The sequence below is a fragment of the Gossypium arboreum genome, chromosome 3 (assembly GCF_025698485.1).
Source record: "Gossypium arboreum isolate Shixiya-1 chromosome 3, ASM2569848v2, whole genome shotgun sequence".
NCBI lineage: Eukaryota > Viridiplantae > Streptophyta > Magnoliopsida > Malvales > Malvaceae > Gossypium > Gossypium arboreum.
The window spans coordinates 103,045,056-103,066,437 of record NC_069072.1 but is presented as its reverse complement, the minus strand read 5'-3'; the positions used below and the strand labels follow the sequence as shown (position 1 = coordinate 103,066,437).

Genomic DNA, 21,382 nt, shown 5'->3' with positions numbered 1-21,382 from the left:
AAATTAGTAGATAGTTTTATGAGTCTAGATTCAGGAAAATTTACGGATCTTAATTTTGAGTTTCGTAACTCGAGATATGATTTTTCTTGTGACTGTGACGCAAGTAGCTTAAAAGCTGTGAATGTAGAAACAAATAATTCAAAGTTCTAAAAATGTTAAACTAAGCTTAGTAACACCTCATACTCGACTCCGGCGACGGTCTCGGGTGTGGGGGCATTACAATTACAAAAATATTTACTTGTTGAAGTACGTCAAACATTTGAGGACAAATCTTTTCAAAGGAAGGAATGATCCAGATAGAGTCCACATTAAATAGCTTTTTGCTTGTGATAAAGTCATATTTGAGTTTTGGGCAATGTATGTAATAATCAAACAAATATCTTTTGTGGTTGTAATAAATATTATCTTTTATTGATCTTAGATAAATAAGTTTTTGAACTACTTCTATTTTTAAAATATATTTTTAGATTATATATTTTATATATCTTCGATATATATATATATTTTTTAAATTGAACTATTTTTTATTTTTATTTATCTTAAATAAATAGGGTTTTGCTAACTTAAACCAATTTATATTTTTACTTCAAAATCCATGTAGAAACTATAAATAGGAGGCTTAAGCAACCTCTTTAGGATCAATCAGTGAAGATATTATTTTTCTCACTTGCTTTTAGAGTTGAAGTTCTTTTAAGTTATTTGCTCAGACGAGAAAGTCTTCATATCCTAAGTCTCTCTTATCAATGTTTCTAGTTGATTTTTTAATAGGGGTTTCGTAGGGCAATTTTTATTGCCATTTTTGAACTCTGGTAGTTAAAGGGTTCCATAGGGTTTTTCTTATCACTTTTCTTTTCAATTGTTTTTTATCTTTACTATTTTATATTAAATCTGACTTGTTATTATTTCCACTTAAAATAATATTTTCCTTTCTTTGATTATTTTTATATATATATATATATATATATTTTTTTTGCCCTCAATCCAAAAATTGATCTTTTAAGTTCTGTATTATTTGATATCAAAACCAACAAGATCAAACTTTTAAACCAAATAATGTGAAACCCACAAGAGCAATTTGAAAATACAAAAAAAGATGTAGAAAATTTTAAAAGAATAAAATTTGAAAGGAAAAAAGAATAAAATCAATTGTATATCAAAGCATTAATAAGAGAATGTTTATTCGTTTATGATATTTCTTTTAAGTTTATTTTATTTGTTATGATTCTTTAATTTATGGGCCTAATTTATCATTTTCTTTATACTACCTTGGCCTAAGCTTAAGTTACAAATTTTAAAATCCTAGTTATCTCGTCTTACATATTAAAACAGATTTAGAGGAAATAGTCAATAGAGATACGAAACTACGAATGCTCTACTTAGTACTATTTAATGCATGGATAAAATTGCACATAAGCACAAATGTCCATTGTTCTTAACGCTATTTAATTTGTGTAGAGATCTAAGTCCATTGTGCCATGTATGACATTTTTAACTTTTATTGTATTTGTGTTTTGCAACTTCATTGTTGTTATGGTGCTTTGTACCAAAGCCTTAGTGGACAAGCAACCCGACCCTAGATTATGTCCATTCGTACACAAAACTACAACCTATATATGAGATAATTCTACTTCTGTGATGCAATAATATTTAGAAATCGTGAGAGGATTTGGTAGGTTCTTATCAAGTCAGTATATTACTCAAGAAAAAAAAAATGGATGATGATACAAAGGAGAATACGGAGGAAACTTGGAGACACCAGTTTGAAGAGAAAAATCTTCGACTATAAAGTAATGAAAATGGCACTGGTTCGAAAAATAATGTTTAAAAAGTGCATTTGATTCTTTTTTCCTTGGCGTTGCGCTCTATCTTAATTGTTTATTATCAAAAATCTCAGTCAAATCCAAGATCAAAACTAGGGCACCTACCTGCTTCCCTTGAATTCTTGACTTCTGTACAATCCTCCATTAGACCAACTCTCTCATGACAAGTTTCTGCAGCTCGACTCCAGCTACCAAGCACTGACTCTTCATTACAGCATTTAGTATACGACTCCAAATTTTCCGAGTGAACCTGCATGAGAAATTGGACATAGTTGTAATAACATCCAAACTAATGGTAAGAGATAGTGGTTTTGAGCAAACAACTGAACAGCACAACAGTATTGATCATAGGATTGGCAAAGCCCAAATGAGTATAAGTTTTCACATCCCCTCACATACATAACCTGCCATCTAAATGCCTATACAATTGTCGAATCTGTGTGCTCAGTCAAAGAGTTTAAGCCACTTGATGGCTGCATATAACGACATACTTTTCTGATATTTTATCTATCTTCTCAACTTTCTTAAGGCCTACAACTGGAATGGAAGCAAACAAAACCTCCATCCAGTTCATACTCTTCATACATGAATAATTAGCTGTTGTTAAATAGCACATGCAACAAAAAAAGAAATTTGTGGATGCAGACGGAAAACAGCCAAACCTGATGCAAGTTTCTGACTTCAGTGTTCTTGGAGGATTTATTGCCACTACAACTGGATTTGGCTACTGAATCCAGCCCTGGTCAGAATATTACCACACAATTATTGATGAACTTCATTAAAGGGGCTAACAGTACTCATTTCCTCTCTGATAGAAAACCCTATTCACTCTGCTTAGGACTATGTCCCTCTTGGGGCAATTTAATGATAATTTAGGAAAAGCCAATGGCAACTAATATAGCAATTTCACATGATAGAACTTAAACTTGCCTTTAGAATAGATATCGGGGGGTATTTTTATGTCTATGCATTCATTTGATTCAGTATTATCCAATTTCCCACTTGATCCATGGTGTGCTATTGATATCTCTTGTAGCTGGCTACATTCAATAAAGTTTTTAGTTGAATATGAATTTTGAGGATCCTTCACAGAGCTGACTGGATTCATGACGTTCTTAGCAATAGATTGTGTGGCTATGCCCACTTGTATCATAGGTTTCCGGAGGATGGACAGGATTTGAGTAGCTGCAGAGACAAAACAAAAGATTAATTCCTTATGACATCAGTACAGCACTAATCAAAATCATGCATTGCTGCCCCCGAAAAAAGAAAAAAAAAACTTGTTTTGCCCTAGCAAGCATATTTTAAGCGATTGTCAAAGTTTACATCCAAGCAGAAAGTAGCATATATGCACCACATACCAAAATATTACATAATATAGTATCGAGTACATTGCACAGGACAGAAGAATATAATTTGCAAAACAACCACGCACGCTAGTCATGCGCCAAGTGAGAGAATCTCCATACTGTTGCACGATGGCTAACCATGCAGCTGCAGTCAACTCGATGCATGCAGAATGTAACTAGTTGCACGTTGATTTACTTGGTTCTTTTGTGACTTTGTTTTTTGTCAAGTTTTGAAGTTTAGTTTGGTCATGTACTGGTGTTTAGGTGCTGATTGAGCTGATTAGTCAGCTTATCTATGCATACAAGTAATGTTTTACAAGTTTCAAGTTTACTTAGTGGTAGTAGTTAGTGTTTGGTAAGTTGATTGACTTAAAAACTTGTAATGCTTTGTTGAATGTAATGAAATCTGTTTTTCATTCCTTTGCTGCTAGTTTTTTCTTTTTTAAGTTCTCTACTTTCTTCTTTAAAAAACATCAACAAATGGTATCAAGAACCTGTTGTCTTTGAGGGCCACTGTTTTTTATTTATGTTTCTTGTTGAGAAAGACAAAAGCTGATTTGTTTCTTGTCGTTAGATATGTCCTCAGCAAACTTCTCACCACCTCCACCACTTGTCTTTCTTGGAGAGAACTACCACATTTGGGCAGTGAAGATGAGGACTTACCTCTAGGCCTATGACTTGTGGGACGTAGTTGAAACAGATAGGGAGCCACCACCCTTGAGAGCAAATCTTACCTTGCTCAGATAAGGCAACACAGTGATGAGTGTGACAAGAAATAAAAAGCAATGTCCTGCCTGCAAAATGGTGTTTCAGATGTTATCTTCACCAGGATCATGACCTGTGAGACTCGCAAATAAGTTTGGGACAAGCTAAAAGAGGAGTTCCAAAGCTTAGAAAAGACAAGGCAGCAACAACACATCAATCCAAGGAGGGACTTTGAAATTTTGAAGATGAAAGAGGCTGAAACAGTTAAGCAATATTTAGATAGAATTATGGCAAAGGTTAACAGCATCAGGTTACTTGGAGACCAATTTAGTGGCAACAGGATTGTTGAGAAGGTCATCACAACACTTCCTAAGAGGTATGAGTCTAAAATTTCCTCCTTGGAAGACTCAAGAGACTTGTCAACAATTTCCTTGTATGAGTTGATAAATCATTTTATGCTCAAGAGAAAAGAAGAGCATGTAGACAAGAGAAGCATTCTAAAAGAGCATTCCAAGCCAGAAACAAGAAGGCTCGAGCTCCTCAAGCTATGAGGGAAAGAAGAGTTTGAATGAAAAGAAAGAAAAGCCAAAAAGAGATGCTGGAAAGAAAAAGTATCCACCATGGAGCAAGAAGTCCACATATCTGGAAAAGTATGGCTGGTTCAGGCCTGACATTCAGTGTAGAGCCTGCAAACAATTTGGTCACATGGGAAGGGAGTGCAAAAAAAAGGGCAAAGACAACAGCAACAGTAGATCAATGTCCAAACTCAGGCTGCTAATGGAAGACAAGCTCAGGAGGAGCATGTTTTTACTGCTTGTTTTGCAACTTGCAGCAGAGCCAAGAAATATAGGCTATTTGACAATGGCTTCACAAAACATATGGTTTCTAATGAAAGCATTTTAAAGGAGATTGATACAAGCTTGGTCTCCAAAATGAATTGGCAAGTTTATTGAATCCAAAGGAGAAGGAGAAGTCTTGATTAACATTCCCTCAGGTACAAAATCAATTTCAGATGTTCTTTTGGTACCTGAAATAGACCAAAATCTGCTTAGTGTTGGTCAACTACTAGAGAAGAATTATTCTCTTGTTTTCAAAAGCAAAACATGTATGATTATGGACCCATCTGGTCAAGAACTAGTGTCAAGGGCTATGATTGATAGGTGCTTTGTTCTAGATGTGAATCTAATGAATTCAAAAGCTTATGCCAACTCAGTACATGACTCATGTCTGTGGCACAAAAGATTGGGACAAGTTAACTTTAGGTACCTTAGCCAGCTTTATAAGTTTGATTTGATTGGAAACATGTCCAAAGTGGCATACAAAAATGTTTGTGAAGTCTGTCAGCTTGGGAAGTAAGCTAGGCTTCCATTTCCTGTCAACAAAGCTTGAAGAGCCAATGACAAATTACACCTAGTCCATACTGTTGTTTGTAGACCCATGACGACTTCTTCAATAAGTGGCAGCAGGTATTTTAGTCTATTTATTGTTGACTGCACAAGACACTGATGGGTTTATTTCTTGAAGTTGAAGTCTGTAGTAGCTGAGATCTTCTAAAAGTTCAAAGTAGCTGTTGAAAATCAAGCCAACTACAATTTGAAGATACTCATATTAGACAATGGAACTGAGTACACATCAGAAAGGCTTCAGAGTTTTTGAAAAAAGGCAGGCATTGAGCAATAGCTGACCAATATCTACACTCCACGGTAAAATGTTGTCTATGAAAGGAAGAATAAGACAATGATGGATATGACCAGATGTTTGTTGTTTGAAAGCAAATTGTCAAACAAATTTTGGGTAAAAGCTATAAATACCTGTGTATTTGCTAAATAGACTGCCAACCAAGGCTGTGAAAGAAAAGACTCTATTTAAAGCTTGGTTTGGATTCAAACCATCTGTCTCACACCTAAGAGTGTTTGGTTGCATCAATTATGCACATGTGCTAGCTGTGAAGAGAAGCAAACTGGAAAGATCATTGCCAAGCATCTTTGTTGGATACAGTAACACCAAAAAGGGGTACATGATCTTTGATCTTTTCACCAACAAGATTCTTGTGAGCAGAGATGTGAAGTTTAATGAAGTACATGAAAATGGGATGCTACTGAAGCTAAACTACAAGAAGCAGACCTGCATCCTATTGAAATTGAGATTCGAGAAGATGAAGGATTTGATGACTTACCCATTAAATCCACTAGGCCTATTGCTAAAGTGTGTCAAAGATGTGACTTAACAGTACTGGAACCTGCAAATTTTGAAGAAGCTACACAAGAAAGTGGATAAAGAGATGCCATGAAAGTTGAGATATTCATGATTAATAAAAATCAGACTTGGGAACTTGTTGATAGACCAATCCACAAGAAGACCATTGGAGTTGGTTTTCAGAATCAAGATGAATCCTGATGGACCTGAAAATAGGTTTAAGGCCAGGTTGGTTGTAAAGGGCTTTAGTCAACAGTATGGTGTGAACTATGTTGAAACCTTTGCACCAATGGCAAGGTTGGACACCATCAAGCTACTACTAGCTCTAGTAGCTCAAAAAGGATGGAAGATACATCAATTGGATGTAAAGTCTGAAATTTTTCAAGAGAACTTTTAATAAAACTGTTATCTCTTTATTAACTAGAAAACTGAACTTTAAATAAAGAAAAGAATTCTAATCCTAATTGGGAAAATAATTCCCTCATTCTAATAAACTACTAAAACATAAAAGAAAATAGTTTCCTAACTCTAATAAACTACTAAAAGATAAAATAAAAATATTCCTAAAATATGAATAAAATTTATCTACCTAAATAATATTTATCTACTTAAATAAATTTAAAATATATACATATTTCAACACCCTCCCTCAAGTTGGTGCATATATATCAATTATGCCCAACTTGCTTACAAGAAAATCAAATCTTGTCTTAGAGAGTCCTTTGGTGAGTATGTCAGCAATCTGTTGTTTTGAAGGAACAAACGGCATGCACACTTGGCCTTCTTCAATCTTCTCCTTAATAAAGTGTCTATCAATCTCAACATGTTTAGTTTTGTCATGTTGAAATGAGTTGTGAGCAATACTAATGGCAACTTTGCTATCACAATACAACTTCATTGGTGAAGTTATTGGTTTCCTCAGCTCTTTCATAATTCTTTTTAACCACATCATTTCATAAATTCCTTGAGCCATTGATCTAAACTCAGCCTCTGCACTACTTCTTGCTACAACACTTTGTTTTTTGCTTCGCCAAGTCACGAAGTTTCCCCAAACAAATGTACAGTATCCTGATGTAGATCTTCTATCTGTTATTGAGCCTGTCCAATCTGCATCTGTATAAGCTTCAATTCCTCTTTATTCGAATTTCTTGAAAAATAAGCTCTTTCCAGGTGAACTCTTCAAGTATCTTAGAATTCGAAACACTGCTTCTTCATGTTCCTCCATTGGGGAGTGCATAAATTGACTCACTAAGCTCACTGCAAAAGCTATGTATGGCCTTATATGTGATAAGTAAAATAACTTACCAACTAATCTTTGGTATTGCGCTTTATCAACTAAGCGACCTTCTTTATTTCCGAATTTTACATTTGGATCAATTGGTGTGTCAGCTGGGCGGCAACCACTCATCACAGCCTCTTTTAAAAGATCAATCATATATTTTTTCTGAGAGACCACAAGACCCTTCTTTGATCGAGCAACTTCCATTCCAAGAAAGTATTTCAAAGGACCCAATCTTTGATCTCAAACTCTAATGCTAAATGCTCCTTGAGACACCTTATTTCATCCACATCATCCCCTGTAAGAATGATATCATCGACATAAACTATAATAACTGCTATTCTACCTTTTTGTGAATGTCGATAGAACATTGTGTGATCAACTTGCTCTTGTGAGTAACCTTTTTTTTTAACAACTTGAGTGAATCGTTCAAACTAAGCTCGAGGAGACTACTTTAGACCATACAAAAATTTCTTGAGTTTACATACTCGAGTTCCAAATTTTTCTTCAAAACCTGGAGAAGAATCCATGTAAACTTCTTCTTTAAGTTTCCCATTTAGGAAAGCATTCTTCACATCTAGCTGCTGTAAAGACCAATCAAGATTAATAACAATTGATAAAAGAAGTCTAACGGAATTTAACTTGGCCACTGGAGTAAATGTTTCAAGATAATCATCCCGTCTGTTTAAGTATACCCTTTAGCCACCAGCCGAGGTTTGTATCTATCTAAAGATCCATCTGGTTTGAATTTGGTTGTGAACACCCATTTACAGGCCACTGTTTTTTTCCCTACAGGTAATTCCATTGTTTCCCATGTACCTGTTTTTTCAAGAGCGCACATCTTCTCTAAAATAGCCTCCTTCCACTCAAGAACCTGTAAAGCATCTTTTACATTTTGGGGTATTTTTACAGTATCGAGACACGAAACAAAGGTTGAGAATGTTGAAGACAAGGCTTTATAGGATACAAAGTTAGACATGGGATATTTGACAATATTTCTAACACCTTTTCTTTTGGCAATTGGAATATCTAAATCAGAAAAAACATTGGCTGGATTATGAACTTTACCTGGACTTTTGACAGGATCTTGCGGGTCGGATTCTTGGTGATGAATTTGGTGGATTCCACTTTCTTGATTTCGATTTCTTCTTGAGTAAACAATTAACTCCTTTGTTTGTTCTTTATTCTCATGATCAGACTCCACACCTTCATACTCCTTTTCATTAATATTAACATCATTAACTTCTATGTTAATCATAAATTCGCCTTCCCCATTATTAGAATCCCTATGTTGTATATTCCTAGTTATCTTTTAGTAGTTTATTAGAGTTAGAAAAGTTATCTTTAAAGAGACGAAAAAGAGTTCTATAATTTAGAGTTTTACTGGGCATTCTATTAATAAGATATGTAACTGTTAACAAGGCTTCGCCCTAAAGATAACGTGGTACCTGACTAGTGAACATTAAGGCTCTAGTTACTTCCAAAAGATGTCGGTTTTTCCTTTCTACAATCCCATTTTGTTGTGGTGTATTTGTACAAGAACTTTGGTGGACTATTCCATGTTTGGTTAAGAAAATACCTAATTGGTCACTAAAAAATTCCCAACCATTGTCAGTCTGAAATACTTCTATTTTCACATCAAATTGTGTTTTCATCATAGTATAAAAAGACTGAAACACATTTTTAAGTTCAGACTTATCTTTTAATAAAAACACCCAACAAAGTCGAGTATGATCATCAATAAATGTGAAACCAACGTTTTCCTAAAAAAGTCGAGACTCTTGAAGGTCCCCAAACATCACTATGAATTAACGAAAAAGGTTTGGAGGCTTTATATTTTTGAGGTGGAAAGAATGACCGATGATGTTTAGCCAATTCACAAAATTTACAATGATATGAAGAACTTTTATTTTTAAATAGGTTAGGTAATAAATATTTTAAATAGTAAAAATTAGGATGTCCAAACCTATAATACCAAATCATAACCTTATCAAAATCAGAAACATAATTTAAACATAAAGTAGTTGTTGGTTGACTTAGATGATCGTCTTCAAGAAAGTAAATTCCACCAAATTCTTTAGCATTGCCAATCATCTTCCCCGAGACCCTGTCCTGAAACTTACACATTGAGGAATCAAATATAACATGACAATTTGAGGACTGAGATAATTTACTGATCGATATGAGATTATAAGCTAGATTTGAAACATGTAAAACATCATGTAGAACCAAGGAAGATGAAATTTTAATAGTGCCTTTCCCAACTATTGCCGAGAAAGACCCATCTGCTACTTTGATCTTTTGTTTCCTGCGGAAGGTGTGTAAGTTGAAAAAAGAAAAGGACTACTAGTCATGTGATCACTAGCTCCAGAATCAATGATCCATGTGTTTGTTTTACAAGGTTTGACACTGAAAAAAACAAAAAAATTAGTACCTAATTGGGCAAAAGAGGAAGAAGGATTATTGGATGAGTTAGGAATAGAAAGATTCATCCGAAATTGTGGTGATTGAAAAAACTTGTGTAAATGCTCTAATTGTTCCTTAGTAAATGGAGACCCTTCCAGAAAACTTTGGCCCTCATAATTTCCATTAGTTGTTTGGAAAGCTCTGCTATCTCCTGATTGTGAACCACGACCATTGCCACTTTTTTTTCTTCCATTTGTCAATTTCCCATAGAGCTTACAACACATTTCTCGAGTGTGCTAATATTTTTTGCAGTGATCGCACCAAGATTTTTTCTTTTTTTCACTATCATCATTATTTTTAATAGTTACAAGAGCAGAATTATCATCATTAGCTTCAAACCCTGGCTTTAACATTACTTTTCTCCTTGTCTCCTTTCTTCTAACCTCAGAAAAAATCTCACGAAGTTTTAGAAGCGATTTTTTCCCTAGGATCCGAGATCTCACTTCATCAAATTCTTTATTTAAACCAACCACAAACAAATAAGCTCTTTCATTCTCTTCTTTTTTCATAGCTTTTACACCATTTCCGGGACACTCTCATTCATCATTATAACACTGATCCAGTTCTTGCCAAAGAGACATCATCTCGTTATAATAGAGAGTAACTTCTTTTTCCCCTTGCTTAGCTTTCCAAAGTTTTATTTCTAACTCAAAAATCTGTGAAGCGTTTTCTAAATCTGAATAGGTGTCTTTCACAGCGTCCCAAACATCTTTAGCAGTTGGGAGAAAAAGAAAAAGTTTACCTACGGATGCTTCCATGGGAATTAATAAGCCATGCAATTATCATAGAATTTTCTGACCTCCACTTGCTCATCTTTGGATCGCCCACCTGTGGTTGCTCAACTTCTCCATTTAAATGACCTAACTTGCGGCGCCCATCAATTGCTAACTTTACGGATTGCGACCATTCCAAATAATTCTTGCCGTTCAACTTGTGAGATGTTAGTTGAAAAGAAAGGTGAGACGCATCTGCCCCTTGAGTCATTGTACTCTCGGTAGTTGTTTCAACAGTAGAACTTTCTTTTTCTGTTTGATTACTGGACCTCTTATCTCCAGTGAAGGCTGTTTTAACCATAATGTTACTAAAGATTTAACCTAGCTCTGATACCATGAAAATTTTCAAGAAAGCTTTTAATAAAACTGTTCTCTTTATTAACTAGAAAACTGAACTTTAAATAGAGAAAAGAGTTTTAATCCTAATTGGGAAAATAGTTCCCTTATTCTAATAAACTACTAAAATATAAAAGAAAATAGTTTCCTAACTCTAATAAACTACTAAAAGATAAAATAAAAATATTCCTAAAATATGAATAAAACTTATCTACCTAAATAATATTTATCTACCTAAATAAATTTAAAATATATACATATTTCAACAAAGTCAACCTTCTTGAATGGCTTTCTAAAGGACAAAATCTATGTTGATCAACCACAAAGCTTTGTAGCAACAGAGAATAAAACCAAAGTTTACAAACTAAAAAAGGCATTGTATCGCCTGAAATAGGCTCCAAGAGACTGGTATGAAAGAAATGACATTCATTTGTCAAGTTTGGGATTTAAAAGAAGCATCAATAAGCCAACATCGTATGTGAAGAAAGTTGAGAGGGAAACCTTGCTCGTAGTCTCACTGTATGTGATTGATTTGCTAGTGACTGGTAGCAGCAATGAGTTGGTTACTGAATTTAAACAAATGCAAGATATGTTTGAGATGTCAAACTTAGGGAAGATGACTTCCTTGGCATGGAAGTGTTTCAAACTCAACAGGTAATTTTCATAAGCCAAACGGCCTTTGCCTTGAAGATTTCGAGCAATTTTTCTATGGAAAACTGTAAGCCAACAAGCACTCCTATTGCTCAAGGAGAAATGGCTCACCAACAAAGGAGACTCTGAGAGGGTAAATGAGACAAGCTATAAAAGCCTTGATGGATGCTTAATTCACTTGACTACATCTAGACTAGACATTATGTTTGTTGTTAGTCTTTTATCCAGGTTCATGCATTGCTACAATGAGACTCATTTTAAGGCAGCAAAAGAGTTTTAAAATATGTCAAAGGGACTCTAGACCATGGAGTTAGATTCATTAAGGCCAATGACTTGAAGCTAGTTGGATAAATAGACAATGACTGGGCTAGATCAACAGATGGCATGAAGAGCACATCAGGTTATTGTTTTACACTTGGTTTAGCAATGTTTTGTTAGAGTTCAAAGAAACAAGACATTGTGGCTCAATCAACAACTGAAGCAAAGTATGTTTCAACTGCAGCAACTGTCAACCAGGTCATTTGGTTAAAGAAGCTTGTCTAATTTGACCTTGAATTAAGAGGAAGCAACAGAGATCTATTGTAACAACCAACCTGCTGTTGCAATTACAAAGAATCCAGTGTTTCATGGCAAAATAAAACACTTCAAGATTAAATATCATTTTGTGAGAGAAGTTGAGCAATCAAAGGAAGTGAAACCGGTTCATTGTAGTTCTAAAGACCAGCTTGCAGACATCTTAACTAAGCCCCTTAGAGCTACAAGATTCAGAAACTTAAAAGATAGCATTGGTATTTGCTCCATAGAGGCCAAGAAAGAGTGTTGCACAATGGCCAACCATGCAGCTGCAGTCAACTTGATGCATGCAGAGTGTAACTAGTTGCATACTAATTTACTTAGTTCTTTTGTGACTTGGTTTTTTGTCAAGTTTTGAAGTTTAGTTTGGTCATGTATTGGTGTTTAGGTGCTGATTGAAGTGATTTTTCAGTTTATCTATGTCAGCAAGTAATGTATTACAAGTTTCAAGTTTACTTAGTGGTAATAGCTAGTGTCTGGTAAGTTGATTGACTTAAAAAACTTATAATGCTTTGTTGAATGTAAAGAAATTTGTTTTTCATTCCTTTGCTGCTCGTTTTTTGTTTTTTTAAGTTCTCTACTTTCTCTTTGAAAAACACCATCACATACTATATTTTTGTCTGTATATGGATACTATGAGGAGAAAAACATGAAATTTTGCATGGAAGGGAAGAAAAAATTGGTGGAAGAAAAGACTTTCTTGAAGGTTGTTGACTTTGTCATATATGATGATCAGATCAAGGAAAGAATACATTTACCATCACGTAAAGGCTTGTCTGCAGATATATTCTGGCTTGATTTTGTCTCAGCACTAATTGGGATGATAAAACTTGGATCTGAATATACCTTTGAAGAAGCAATTTTTTGAGGTTTCCCTGCAAAATTAAGCCAAAAAAACTTCAACGGGATTATCAGTACCTAAAACAGACCCAAAAACTAGAACAGAAAGAAACCTTATAAAAATAAGACAATCTTTTATGAAATGAAGAAAGAGAATAAAGAAAATTTCTAGTGTTAGGTTCAAACTTGGGGGAAAATCATGCTAGGGTTCATAAAAAGAAAAAGAATAGATAAATGAGAAGTATCAATTCAGTCTTCAGGAGAGCTACAGAAATAATAGTAGATATAAGACTCAAGAGCATATGGAATGTGAAAAATAACTGATAGAAAGGACCAACCTCAATCATGTACCATAAAGGAAATACAAGTTAAATTATCAGTACAGGTACCAGCTAACCTTTCAAAAACAATTTGCGGGTTTTAAGACGATTCTGCACTCTGTGTATCATCTTTGTTTTTCCAGCAGCATTATAATTGCTTACATGGACATCAGAGTCCATGAGGCCTGGATGGTTTCCTTCAGCTTCTCCAATATTTACCAAATGAGCATCAAACGTTATTGATTCACCAGATTGTATTACTTCATCTTTATTGAGGAATCTGCTATTTATTAGTTTCTTGCTTCCATCATATAACATAATCTGAATTACAGAGCCAGTAACCAAGTCTGACCATTAATTACACATTAAGAGGAGTTAAAAGAAAAATGGAATTGAATAAACGGTCTATTTGTTTTTACAGAAAATAGTATCCAAAAAAAAAAACCAGATTTCTGTATCTTCTTATGTTTGTGTCATGAAAAATGACTTGCTCAACAGATAATGACTTATTAGTAAGTAGAAAATGAGACATGCTTTCTAAAAAGGGAAACATTTTTTTTCTAGAAAAGCACTCGTATAAGTATAGTCCCACATGAATAGGTTTTTGTCATATTCTTTTTTGAAAATCTAATTCAATTGTGCAAGTAAAAGTTTATAAGTTGATACAATACTTAAAACTACTCATAATCTATCCCAACCCTTATATAGGAAGATAAACGCACTTCAACACACTTGAACCCACATCGTACTTCACTGGCAACAATGCCAACGGAGCTGACTCAATCGGCATTTTTTCCATATTTTTTAAAATTGAGATTTAACAAGAAATGTTTCATTTTAACTTTTAAAGATATTTAAATAATAAGTTATTAATATAATGAATTTTATTATTTTAACAATAAACAATAACGCCATCAATATTTTAATTAGTATTAATAATATTTAATTAAAAATTCTATATTACTGTTTTAATAATAAGTATATATACATCTAATGATAAATATTTTAATGTAAAATATTATTATTTTAATAGTATAAACATTATTAAAAATAATATCTTAATCATTATAATACTATTTTAAAGTATTTTTAATAATATTTAATAATATAATATTTTAAGTTTGAATAAAAAATTTAAATCATTAATATTAAAAATAATAGTTTGATAACAAATAGTTTTTAATATTTTAATATTTATGCCAATGAGAATAATTTAGTACTAATTATATTAATTGAAATAATATTTTAATAATTTTAAATATTAATATAATCAATGTTTTAATAAAATAGTATTAACTTAAGTATTTAATGATATAATATTTTTAGAAACAACTACTATATTAAAATATTACTACTTGAAAGAAAAGTATATTTTCATAAATAATTAAACAAGAAAAAGCTTTTCTGATTGAATCATCCAAATAAAACAAATCCAGATTTTCAAGAAAAATCTTAACATTTCCCAATAAGAATTTTCTAGTATTTTCTGGACGCCAATTTCTATGAGCAGACGGATCTAAACCAATTTACAATTAAGTATATAAAAGGACAAGGCTGGGACCAAACTTATAAAGCAAGTGATAGAAAAACAAACAATTAAAAAAAAAAAAAAGCCACGAACTAATTTATTTCTCATATTTGACAAAGAAAATTATTCCAATTGCCAAGAGAAAGGAGAAATGAAGTTTGGGAATATAGACCTGTCTCTGCAGCGCTGCAGAATTTACGAGTTTTAAGAAGCCATCATGGTACTTCTTGGCCTTTTGAGTTACTTGTGTAGTATACAAGACCTGCCATTCTAAATGACAAAAATATGTTAGTCTGAAGGGGAAGAGTGGAAAGAAGCTACAAAGATAATGTAATAAATCAAAAGGGAATCTCTTGCATAAATTCTCCGAAATATGCAGAGAGAGCAAAAAGTTAGTGGTCTGCTGGTTGTTCCAGTGTACTGTATAGATACAAGTATAGAATACCAAGAAAAAGAAAATACAAAATTCAAGTTTCCCTCCTCAAAACATCAAGTATTAAATAATGTCAAAGCTTCAAGCAACCATAACTACCAATAAACTACTCCCTAAGCTTAGCACCCGGTAAAGAAGAAAGTCCAAGTGGGTGATTGACCTAGTATGTGGAAGAGCTTTCCTATTAGAGCAGAAGCTAGGTGCTTGTATCTCATAATTTTTGAAGATGTAACTTATATTGGAAGTTCATAAAGGCTTTAGATGAAGCTAAAACCAAACGTCTTCAAAAGCGTACTGATGTGTGATAACTAATATTTAATGAGATTATTATCTATTCTCATTCTTTAGTAATTCATAAAACTATAAGGAGAATTATATTACTTCACATCCAAATTTTGTATTTACTTCAGTTTTTCCCCTGATTAATTTTTTTATTTGCTTTGTCCTTTAATTTAGGATTACCTAAAACATTCTTGATCTTTTCTATTTCTTCGAGTTAGATTTGTGATACCATTCTTATCAAATAGTTCTCTAAATCTACAACACTTGCACATTAAGTTTGCCAAATATTACTTATGTTATAACTTCTCTTCTCAAAACTTTAAAAAAGCTCTATTTTATCAGCACTTTAGGCTCTATGTTAATAGTATTAACCTAAATACCCAAAATATAAGAAATGATATAGAGAGCATGAACTGTAAAATATATATATAAATAATATTTTTCTTCCACATGGATCACGCATTCATGCCCCCATGAATCACACATTATTGACTGCCGACTACAAGTTACCCTTGTAAGAACTTAACTCTAATCTAGCCAGGGCAGCATTAAGTGTCGACTCAGATTATCAAGGACCTAGACTCTCAATCACAATTTCCCTTTAAACAAAATGTAGGTGTTGACAGTGTTACTTGAACTCAAGAGTGAGTATCAAATCCAATATACGTCCAATAGGAGTATGGTCATTTTCATAAGGTTTGCACCCAATAGATATCCAATAGTAGTATGGTCATTTTCAGAAGTTTTGCAAATATGTAAAAAGCTGGACCTCCTTACCCATTTCTAACTGGATATATGCTAGACACAAGTACTCTAAGGAAAAAATAGTGTTGAAGCAACATAGTGTTGCAAGCACATAGTTAAGCAACCTGCCACCTCCCCCAAAGGTTGGGTCCAGTTTCCACCCCTTAACAAGACGATGCTTATATGAATAAATGATCGATCTGTCTGGCAGTGGTGTTTATGTCATTCACCCAAAGACTGCTAAAAAAATAGCCACTTTATACTTTTCGTGGTCTGGAATTAACAGGAACTGGTACTTTGTTTCACATGCTTCATTGTGTGATAGTAGCTCAACCTAAACAGATGAGTGTAAAAATGGAATGTGAACTTAGGCATAAAATGAAAAAGTAATCATTAAATTATTCTCCCATCTTATTTCAAATTTCGTATTTGAGCATCTATCTTGGATCTGATAGAAAAAAAAATGAAAATTTGAAAAGTACATATGCCTCCAACTGTAGCATTTTAGGTGACAATAGAACATTCATATGCCATATCAATCTTGACAAAGAAACTAAAAAATATATGTTCCATGTATATATGCATATAAAGGTGAAAATAGAAAAGCGAGCTGACTAAACTATCTTCAAGAATTAAGTGAAAGAGGAGCAGAAAATATAATCACAAAACAAGTAATGGTGAGGCTCACCATTCTTTTCCAAAAGCTCCACCACATTCAAATTTATTTTTCCACTCACTCATTCCCAGCTCCCGCCATTATTGCTATCATTTCCTTAAAATTTGCTTCCTTTGCAAACACCAGTCTCAACCAGATGAGCAAATGAGGATATTGATTCTCCAGATATTATTACTACATCTCTCTAAAGAAACTAGCTTTCTAAGAGCTTTCTCTGTTCATCAACCAACATGACCAGTAATGAAAACAAGGTGCTACAAAGTTGAAGTTCAACTTCACATCCACGTCGGACTTATCTCAATGAAATATTGCTATGGGAATTGATCTATAACTCATCAATCTACAATCAACCAACATTTATCAAATTTGAGAAAGAGTTTGAATAAATCTTTTGACCATCACATTTTGTCTCTTAAACAAAGAGATCCTTGAATCAAAATCCTAACGCATATAGATACATTCAATCAAGAATTTCCAAGAGCATTGAAGGCTGGTTTACCATTGAAGTTAAAAAGTGCTTTTGAAAAATGTTGTGGAAAAGTACTTTTGATAAGTGCTTTTGAAAAGTTTGACAACGTTTACTATTACTGTCAAAAAGTGCATTGAGAAGGTAAAATGTCCATTTTACACATTACGTTCTAAAGTAAAAGATTGTTTCTTTCATGAGGATAAGAAAGTAATTTCAACGAAAAGTAGTTTTGCAAAAGCCAAAAACTAAAAATTTTGGCTTTTTGGCTTAGGTTAAAATCCCAATTTAGAAACATGATTTGGTTTAAAAAGCGACTTGTTTATATTACTTTTGACTTAAAATCATGGTTTGAGTTAAAAAGCACTTTTCAACCTCAATGGTAAATGAAGTCTGAGGACATTTTCAAGTAGTGTTCGATCAAAGACATATTAATCACGATTCACTTGATTGGTTCAAGCTATCAACAATTTTTTTCCTTAAGTCACTTGTTTCCTTTTATCCTAGTTGCTTCTCTTTTTGTTAAACTCACTCACAACTTTTTTATTTTTTGAGTTTAGAGAATATCCTAAGTCACAAATTTGATCATCTATGAATTGGAACATCAAAATGATCAGCTCCACCAATCAATTGTTAGATGCTATGTTACTTGGACTCTGGATGAATGTTGGATATGGTACATCTCCGACATGAGTATGCTCTTTTTTTTTTTAGTTTCTCCATATATTTGCTGGATAGTAACCCCTATACTTAAATCCAAATATATGTAGAATATAGGTGTTGAACGTGAGTACTTTAGAGAAAATGAAGAATTTGGGTAACATGGGTTGGCATTAATAGGTCTTTAAATCAATCATTTGAGAAACCTAAATTCTTTATCAATAAAAGAACAGCACCACAAGTTTTGATCAATAAGATACCAAAGCAGAAAAGAATGCAGTCTTTGTCTAAAGACATGAGAAAGGGTGAATGTATAGCACCTATCAATGAGATAAGTGCTCTTTCAACTCTCTCAAAACAAAAGCTGTTCCAAAAATATATGCAATGGTTCCTTTCGTAAGGTACAAAAATCCAAACTACGCCATTAATAGGATCTTTGCCCAATGGTTGCCTTTGACAGTAGGAAGCTAAATGATGTGGAGAAGTATATAGGATCTCTATTAAAAATAAAAATAAAAAAAACCTGATACAAGAGAGACGCATTTAGAGAAAGAGAATTTTTGAATATAAAGACCTAATAACAAAATGACATCCTAACAAATTGAAATGTTGATAGTGAGAACACCACCAATAAAAGTTGCCCTGACTACTGCCAAATTATAGCTCTATGAAACGACAGAATACATCAGGCAAAACCCCAGCTAAAAATGGAACTTGGTGGTAGGGTAGGTGTAATAGGAGAGATCTATCAGCAGTTCTAAAGTTCTCCCGGAAATGAATTCACTTCTTTCATTCCCCAGCATGTATCTTTGCAATCACTGATTTCCAGAGAGAATGTGCGGGACAAAACTCAGCATCCACTCTAAGCAACTTAAAAGCTCACCAACTCTGAATGAAGTCAACTAAAGATTCTATTTCAAGGCATGAGAAAGGATAAAACAAATATATATAGATTTAGTATTGAACTCAAACAGTGAATCTGAAGAAGCAAGGAGCAGACTTCCTATCTGGACTGGTTCTTCCAACATAAAGATTCTTATACAAATGCCCTGGACTATAAGGAGATAAGGAGTCTTAGGTGCTTGGGATTCAGCTAGGTGCAAATCGGAGTGAGAAGTAGTTTTTCATCCATCCATGATGAGAATCAATACGTGCTTATCATAGGCTTAAAGTGATTTTCCGAATGCCAAGAGTGAAACAAAACGTCAATGTCAGACTAGTATTATATGAGAGAAAAAATTTGCTCTCCACAATGAAGAGATTTTTTTGTTTTACCAGGCGGGTAGGAATAGAACGCTTGGTAGTTGGTACTACAGCATAAAACAGTCATAAAGTGACAACATGAAAACTGAATAGCAGTGGTGAGAATAGTTATAGCAATCAGTCATTTACAAAAAGCTCCATTTAGTAGTAAAATGAAGTTCATAAACATTAGAAATAGTGCAGCATTTTCATCAACTAACCTGTGACACTAGCTTTCGTTGTAGTTGGACCAGTTTGCAGAGCAACATATTTTTGAAGTTCATTCTTCTTGAACTCTGAAATACAAGTGAAACTCATATCAAAATAGTAAACTAGTAACAGAAACATCCAAAAATTATTAACAATTCAATTGCAAAGAAACTAACCTCTGATTATCTTTTGTGAAGGGCTCAGACTTCGATCAATTGGCTTGACTTCATTGCTCTTTTTTCTGGCATCTGAAAAATTAAGATAAGGAGGAGACTGGAGAAGGCCAACGTCAACAAAATATGCAGCGAAAGTGAGGGTTTGGGCAGAGCTAACGACTTCATCTCTTCTCAACATCCTGCATTCTAGAAGCTTGTCGGACTCATCGTACAACATCAACTGTGGAGGCAGCCATGCCCATGATTACCACCAAATTATGATTTGAAACAAACAGAGAAAGGTATAGAAGCAAGAAGGATTGACCTTGTTGGATGAAATGTGAAGATCTAAGAAACCGTCATGATAAACTTTGCGCTTCTGTTTGATGTGCTTGGTGTACGCAACACTCCACCTCCTCTTCTCCTTCTCTTCTTCCATTCTTCACCAATTTCAATAAACAAAATAGCAAAGATTATGCTCGATTGCAAGTTTTTTTTTTTTTTATCTTTTTGAATCTTCGAATAGTTACAGGATGTTTGGATTTGGAGAAAAAGACAGAAAGTTGAAAAGGAGGGAAAGGAAAGGGTCCTTACTAATTTGACTAAATTAATGGGGTTTTTGTTAGATATTTATTAGATCCCTTTTTTTATATAAACCCCAATTTAATTATTTTTCCATTCAATCTCAATTATCCTTGTGATTCTCAAATCTCTCTCAAATTTTTATTTTGTGCTTTCCGAAATTAGTAATAAAAAAATCTCTAATTACATTTTAATCAATCAATTACAAATAGTAAAAAAATTATTATATTTAATATAATTTAATTTAAATATTTTCTTGTTATATTAGAATTTAATATTTTGTATTTTTTTTTATATATAGGCAAAAGATCAAAATTTAGAGACTTATATTCCAAATATACTCGTTCCTCCATCACCCTTAATCAAACCCTATTTGATTAAACCCTATTTGAGAGATGTTGAACTTTTGCACATGGCTTTTATGGGTAGGGATGTAAATTAAACTCCAGACTTGTAAGCGCGTTGGTAGAAATGTACACCCCTAACTCGGTCCGATTGTCAGACTCAAGTTACAAAATGCTACAACAACTATCAAAACTTATACACATGCATACACAATTTCAATAAGAGCAACGGCTACCACTATCAACCTTTAGAGATGTAACCATGACTAATTAAACATTTAAATAAATATTAGAAATAGAATTATTCGAGAAGTAAGGACCATTTTAAAAATTTTCAAAATCTAACTTGAGTAAGGACCATTTTAAAAATTTTCAAAATCTAACTTGAGTATCAATATTTTTACCCAGAATGCTAAAATTTCACAAGTTCAAATGTTTTTCATGCTAAAAAATATTCCTACTCAACATACAATTAGGGTCTGTTTGTTTGCCAGTAAAATATTTTCCGAAAAATGATTTCTGGAAAATGATTTACTGAAAATATTTTCTGGTGTTTGGATAAAACTGTGTAAAATATTTTCTGTTGTTTGGCAGATTTCTGAAAATATTTTCCGTAAAAGTTGTTTTTACATATATTAATAAATTTATATACATATTAATAAATTTTTATATTTTAAATTATTTTTACATATATTGCAATGATTTATTTATAAATAAATAAATTAAATTAAATATATAATAATACTCAATTA

The 21,382-nt window shown here is 33.2% G+C and overlaps 1 protein-coding gene across 3 annotated transcripts; it reads right to left on the bottom strand.

The window, feature by feature from the left end:
• Positions 1–1,665: 1,665 nt before the first annotated feature.
• LOC108460538 (uncharacterized) lies at positions 1,666–20,383 on the bottom strand. 3 transcript variants are annotated; one of them, XM_017760056.2, is made up of 9 exons: positions 20,030–20,375; positions 19,726–19,945; positions 19,561–19,635; positions 15,009–15,106; positions 13,386–13,629; positions 12,907–13,023; positions 2,751–3,005; positions 2,483–2,559; positions 1,666–2,070 (listed from the first exon to the last, which is right to left on the bottom strand). In XM_017760056.2, exons 1-9 carry the CDS (start codon positions 20,141–20,143, stop codon positions 1,891–1,893), a joined length of 1,380 nt encoding a protein of 459 aa, XP_017615545.1. In that variant the 5' UTR covers positions 20,144–20,375; the 3' UTR covers positions 1,666–1,890. The 3 variants fall into 3 exon arrangements, with proteins under 3 accessions (XP_017615545.1, XP_052881761.1, XP_017615546.1); XM_053025801.1 differs by having other exon boundaries at positions 19,726–19,904; positions 20,030–20,152; XM_017760057.2 differs by lacking the exon at positions 2,483–2,559 and having other exon boundaries at positions 20,030–20,383.
• Positions 20,384–21,382: the final 999 nt, after the last annotated feature.

Bases quoted from the DNA above. Each gene is read 5' to 3' on its own strand.
- LOC108460538 (XM_017760056.2), bottom strand. From the start codon at position 20,143: ATGGAAGAAGAGAAGGAGAAGAGGAGGTGGAGTGTTGCGTACACCAAG. The intron at 19,636-19,725 runs GTTAGTTTCTTT...CTTGTATTTCAG, and splicing joins TTCACAAAAGATAATCAGAG to AGTTCAAGAAGAATGAACTT. The intron at 13,024-13,385 runs GTTAGCTGGTAC...TTAATTTTGCAG, and splicing joins CCGCAAATTGTTTTTGAAAG to GGAAACCTCAAAAAATTGCT.